This window comes from Paramacrobiotus metropolitanus, unplaced genomic scaffold, assembly GCF_019649055.1.
Source record: "Paramacrobiotus metropolitanus isolate TYO unplaced genomic scaffold, Prichtersi_v1.0 Parri_scaffold0000019, whole genome shotgun sequence".
Classification (NCBI taxonomy): domain Eukaryota; kingdom Metazoa; phylum Tardigrada; class Eutardigrada; order Parachela; family Macrobiotidae; genus Paramacrobiotus; species Paramacrobiotus metropolitanus.
The window spans coordinates 1,395,165-1,401,360 of record NW_026570239.1 but is presented as its reverse complement, the minus strand read 5'-3'; the positions used below and the strand labels follow the sequence as shown (position 1 = coordinate 1,401,360).

The 6,196-nt window shown below is 41.1% G+C and overlaps 1 protein-coding gene across 2 annotated transcripts; it reads left to right on the top strand.

Moving 5' to 3' along the window:
* Positions 1-1,194: 1,194 nt before the first annotated feature.
* LOC129586046 (leukocyte elastase inhibitor-like) lies at positions 1,195-4,124 on the top strand. 2 transcript variants are annotated; one of them, XM_055479033.1, is made up of 4 exons: positions 1,195-1,290; positions 1,349-1,782; positions 2,859-3,572; positions 3,693-4,124. In XM_055479033.1, exons 2-4 carry the CDS (start codon positions 1,488-1,490, stop codon positions 3,884-3,886), a joined length of 1,203 nt encoding a protein of 400 aa, XP_055335008.1. In that variant the 5' UTR covers positions 1,195-1,290; positions 1,349-1,487; the 3' UTR covers positions 3,887-4,124. The 2 variants fall into 2 exon arrangements, with proteins under 2 accessions (XP_055335008.1, XP_055335007.1); XM_055479032.1 differs by having other exon boundaries at positions 1,217-1,782.
* The last annotated feature ends 2,072 nt before the right edge of the window (positions 4,125-6,196 follow it).

Here is a 6,196-nt window from a genome sequence, read left to right as displayed (position 1 = left end):
TAATCAATTTAGAAAGGTTGCCTATAATTAACAGAGTGCGGAAAAGGGGATGCTTTAAAAAGAAGGGCTGTTTGGGGTGGCTATTGTGTCACCCTAATAATTATTATAAAGCTAGCTGGAAGTCGGCCCGGTTTTTCATTGGAACGTGTTGTCCTATTTTGCAGACGATTGAAACGATTCGTTCAATTTTTAACATAAGTATCTATGGTTGCATATATGATCTGCAGCATCAAGAATAACCAATAGTGGAAGTCAGCACAGGGGCTGCCATTAAAGTATTAAATTGCTGGTTAAAGCATCTTTCGGTTAATACGAAGAGTCAGACGGCCCGCGCTGAAGCGCTGAGTCTGAGTCTGACCCCTAAAAGGCTGAGTCTGACTACTAACAGGCTGAGCATTCCTAAGACTGCTAAGGTAATATCTCGATCAAGTTAACTCTTGACCGGAAATATGCGACATATGGTCCAGCGAATCCCCGTGTTACATGCGATGCTAAAACCAAGTACATAATGTAAAAGTGCAAGTGTTTATTTAGCAACAATTAACTCATGCGGTAATCGAATACGGGATGCGCGTTATGAGTATAACTGCAGCAACACGAATTTTGAGCAAAAAAGAAAGAATAAACCATAACTGTAGCCGCTAGTCGACATTTCCGGCCAAAATAAAACTAGATTTATTTTATGAGTATAAGTAACGCACGGTGCGCATCCCGTATTCGATTACCGCATGGGTTAATTGTTGCTAAATAAACACTTGCACTTTTACATTACTTGGTTTTAGCATCGCAAGTAACACGGGGATTCGCTGGACCATATGTCGCATATTTCCGGTCAAGAGTTAACTTGATCGAGATATTACCTTAGCAGTCTTAGGAATGCTCAGCATTTTACTAGTCAGACTCAGCCTTTTAGTACTCAGACTCAGCCTTTCAGTAGTCAGACTCAGCCCTTTAGGGGTCAGACTCAGGCTCAGCGCTTCAGCGTGGGCCCTGAATCTGAGCAATATTGGCTTTGGGTCGGCACTCATCTGAGCTGCGTTTTTAATTCGCAGATGACAAATAGAGCAAATCGACATGTTTCTGACTGACTCATCCGTTGCTGTTAACTTTAGTCTACAATACTAGTGTACTGGGGCAAGCAAGAAAGCGAGTCTGATGTTGACTGCGGCTTGAAATAGTCCACATGCAATTTGCGTGCGTATTATTTATGCCGCAATCGATCGGATTTCAAGCACCCCCACCGTACCACTACTCATGAACAGTATCATGTTTTCAAGGCAGCGAATTGACGTACGCTTATAACATTATTGAAATATTATGGGCATTTCACGATTTTTTTATTTTGCAGAATTATTAAGATTATACAGCTGGGTGCATAGTTCCTGATAAGTGTATCCATCAAGCATGTGATTTAATTTATTGCGGAAGATTTCATATAATAATTGACTTGGTTTCCCAATGCCTCAGTTTGCCTGTATTAGGGCATCATGGTACTGGAGAACTTTCCGTTCAGCCCGTACTGTTGCCAGCATGCCCGACTATCAAGAAATTTGTACAAATATCTGCTTGACCATGCTGGTTGTGGGCGGAATGTCTTGATTTCGCCATTCTGTGCCGAGATAACTTTGCTGGCGTTGTACACTGGCGCAGACGACAGAAAAAACGCGGACATTGAGAAGTTGTTGGGTGTGGACGCCATGGCAATGGCGGAAAGAATATCTACTGAACTGCGGCAACTGAAACTGGATGAAGACAAAAACTGTCAACCTAACAATCCTGAAGGTATATACTTACAGTATATTTACATATATGCGGTTTTAACCCTCATAAAAAATTATTTTATATACTGTAGTTCTGTAATGAAATCTCAGCAGTACAATTTTAACTGGGCAATTTTCACACTAAAGATTCCGCAGCAACTTCAGTGCAGTGTGAACCCTATCACTGCGTATGTATGATCCTAGGCGATAGAAACAAGTTGCACCATCTGCACATAGAGAAGCAAACTGCTGATGTGCCGTGGCATCATTTTCATTTTGTTTGCGGTTGGTATTAATGCTTCCGATCGAAGGTGTACTGCCACATTATTCATGCTTTTATGATCAACCGGACATAAAATTAGTTGGGTAATTATCGTGCGTTCTTTCGTAAGTTGAAGAAAAACTCGAATTACTTGTCTCACTGAGTTCCAGCTCGCGGGCTAACAGACCGTGATCGACGATATGTTTCAATAAAAATAGGTTATCAGTTGTAGAGCTAGGCGTATTAACAATTAATAAGAGCTTTCCGTTAGTGGAAAGAAATACAGTATATGTCACAGAGTCATACTTTAGTTTGGCACAAAAAATGTGCCAAAATACTTTCTATACTTTTGAATATTTTCTGTACTTTTTTTCTATACTTATTTTCTGTACTTCGCATTTTTTCGCAACTTGAATTGTTCGTTTTCCTATTGGTTACGAGGTGTTACACTTCCTAACAACGCGATGCTAAAAAAATGAATAAGTACTGGCACTTTAGCAGTCATACCAAAAACGTCGCTTAATGAATTTTAAACGCAAACATCATTAAATCTCCATAAAATCTCCAAAAAAAATAACAAGGCTGGTAACTGGAGTACACCGTGGGTAATACAAAAGAATCACAAGTAAAATATAAAAGCATATATTTTTTAATTCTTAATTGTGAATGATGGCCGTATTTAATGGACTTACGACTGTAATGTCGCAATTTGAAAATCAATAAACCACACATCAAAGCACATACAGTACGCAAAGTTACCAAAATACGCGAAAAATTAAAGTGTTACGGCGTAATTTTTACGGAAAGCGCTGCTTTGTACAAGAAATGCATTGCAGGGAAAGATGAAAATTTTCGTCTTTATTTGGCCTGTGCCGTACTGCTGCCACCAAATGCTCCTGCGCATCAGCCCTATGCAGACAAGTTCAGCAAAATATTGAATCCTGAAATTCTGCCAATGATTTTTTCCGAAAACATAGATCGTCTGACAGAATTCATCCAACAACATACTTTGGAAAGCGTCAGAGACGTAGTGTTTCCTGCGACTCCACCAGGAAATGCGGTGGCTGTAAACGCGCTTCATTTTCGCTCCAACTGGCACCGGCCATTTGGTTTACACCGAACATTCAAAATGGAATTCACGGCGGCGGACGGCTTTCGTCGGGAAGTGGATACGCTACACGGCAAGCTAAAATGTCCGTGCTGGATACCGGACGACATGGGCGGGGCAAAATTCCTGGAGGTGCCCTTCGAAGACGACTGGTGGAAAGCGATTTTTGTACTGCCCGGAAAAAAGCGCTGCCCTTGTTTTGGAAAGCGCTTCAGGACCCTGAGTGAGCTGACTGATTTGCTGACACCAGAAAAATTGACAACGATCAGTCAACAGTTGAGATACCACACCGTTCAAGAAGTCACCGTTCAAATTCCAAAATTTCGAATAGCAAAACAAGTACAGTTGGAGACTGTGCTGAGTGAGCTTGGAGTCAGAATGCCTCTCAATGAACTGAGCAAACCTTTGCGTGTAACTTCGTTTTTGCAGAAAATTAGCTTTTGTAAGTGGGCGATGTGACCGTACACTGCACCGTATATTTTGTATAGTTCAATCGGGTGATAGGCCACTACAAACGATTTCGCATTTCGCCGTAACAAATGATTGTCTTTGTTCCGTTCAGCATTGGATGAGCGTGGAGTTGGAGACGCGCTGCCGATCAAACCAGAAAGAAAAATCTTAGAAAACATGGATTACTTCCCACCATACAAGGCTGAATTCATTGCCAACCGGCCGTTTGCTTTTTTTGTTCGTCATTACTTGAATGGTCAGATTTTGTATATTGGGCATGTTACTGACCCAGCTGTTTTAATGTAAGACTTGCTTACTGCTCTTGCACACGAACGATATTCCTAAAGACCTGGCAGTGAAATGAGTGAAAGCGACGTAAACAAATCCTTGGGCTGCCTAAAAAATTTCTATAAACCTTTGGTCGATAATTCGAACTTTACTGAACTTTTACGGGATCACTTAATCGTCACAGTACTGGCAGTACCTTGCACAAAGTGATGACTTTACAGCGTTTCACGGATTCACGGCATCTGGAAGTAAAAAGTACTGGCAGTACTTTGCATAATTGAAGTACTGTACCAACTTTTCACCGATTCACGGATGAACAGCATGTGGGAAATACAAAGTACTGGCAGTACGTTACATAAAGTACTGACGTTTTACCGATTCACGGAATTAGGTATATGTGGATGGATGCACACTGTGCAGCAGTTTGCATAAAGTGCTGAATTTTAAACGCGAATTGACGGCATACGGGATTGCTTTTAACACAAGAGCACTTAGAATAGGTGCTGTACTGACCCACGTGTGGTGTGCAGTACCTACAAACAATACCTGTACTGTACACGTACTTATCCAAATAATGTGCATGCGAACCACAACGCAACGCACACATGAATTATTGTACTACAACTCATTAGTACACTGCAAACTGAATTTGCACGACTTTTTCTAGTACGATTTTGGTGTACAGAGTTTTCTTAAAAACGAAAAACTCCTGCGCATAGCGTTGTCTTTATTCTTCTTCCCGAATTTTGACTCGGGCGCGTCGTTGTCTCCTACCTTTCGGTTAAAGTCTTCATGCGCTGAGTGTGTTTAGTGCGAATCGTTTTGTCTTTTTTGACAAGTTCCTTGTATACAGTGTTACGCGATATTGTGTACAGTACTTATTATACTCGTAGTTATTTACGGTTGTGACTTGGTGAAATCTTTACAATAAGGCGATTACGATGTCCTTGCTTTCCTTTTCCCCCACGGTTTTATTTTGGAAGTTTTTCGAAATTAGGTAACTAAATAATGTATGTGGGTTTTGGTTTCATGTAAATAGCCAAAATAGTAGTCCAGCTATCAGACGGCGGCAAAATAGCTGACAAGCTGAACACCCGCAGTGTGCGGCAAAATAGCCAACAAGCTAACTGGCCGCAGATACTGTGGCAAAATAGTCACTCCGATTAAATATTGTTTGTGTGCACAGTGCAAGGACAGTTTGCAGTGTTAAAACCAACATAGCATGCGTATAAATAAGTACCTGTAAGTGAATTATACTGTCTATCATGGCCAATGTCAAAAGTCACTAATGTGCATAATCACTAGTGCATAATCACTAGCACAGGTTTGGTTCTCGTTTGTCATTGCGTTGAGGCGTTGAGGCATTACCGTTGCAGTGCATCAGCAGTCCCTGACAATACGAGCCCTCTCACAGCCGACAGCGGAGGACCACTTATGTGGATTCAAACTCGAAATCCATAAAAGTGGTCCACCACTGAAGGCACAACACTTGAATTCCTGCAAATATTCCTTCCTACCTTCTGTAACGGAAAATTGGAGAATTACAAATTGTATTCGCCATACGACGTTGCAACCTCGAAAATGCCGCTGCGAAATTAAAAGTTTCCTGCGGCAGACTGTTATGCGGTGAAACGTTTTATCGTACGCGAGAACGATCCGTTGTGTCCGGGTCGATTTCGGGTTTATTATGTTCTCACAATTGTTCCTGCTTCTGCCATTTTGGTATTATTTGGCATAACTGCATATTTATGCGATTCGGATCACCTACTGTAAGCGATATAAGCTCGAAAGCGACGATGCACATGATCAAGTTTAGCATTATTAGCAGCAGAACATCTGCGAGATATAAGCAAGTACGTGCACATCAAATTACCAGTACGCATACGTAAGTATAGTTATGCTACACGTAGGTGAAACATTCCGCATTTACTTTGGGTTATCGCTGGCGATGTCCAGTATTTTAGCACCCAAGAAACGCGTCTAGAAATAATATGTGGAAAAGTACTCTTAACAGCTGTTTCCAGTGTAACTAATTTTCAGCGCAGACATTAAGTACAGTTTACAAGAAAAACGTGTACTGTATCCAAGAATTTCCTCGACAATGTGCGGCATACTGTACCTGTCACGTGTATGGAAATGCTGGTGGCTATTTTACGATGAATGATACAATTATGCTGAGGAATCAGGAATGCACATCGAATTTCTGAGATGTGGCCTTACTGCTGCTCCATACATTATTAACGAAAAACATTTATTCGCGGTAACAATACATGACACTGGATGAAAAGATAAAAACTGATGCGAAAGAAAACAACTTGCACGAACTCA

Bases quoted from the DNA above. Each gene is read 5' to 3' on its own strand.
- LOC129586046 (XM_055479033.1), top strand. From the start codon at position 1,488: ATGGTACTGGAGAACTTTCCGTTCAGCCCGTACTGTTGCCAGCATGCC. The intron at 1,783-2,858 runs GTATATACTTAC...AATGCATTGCAG, and splicing joins TCAACCTAACAATCCTGAAG to GGAAAGATGAAAATTTTCGT. The intron at 3,573-3,692 runs GTAAGTGGGCGA...TGTTCCGTTCAG, and splicing joins TTTGCAGAAAATTAGCTTTT to CATTGGATGAGCGTGGAGTT.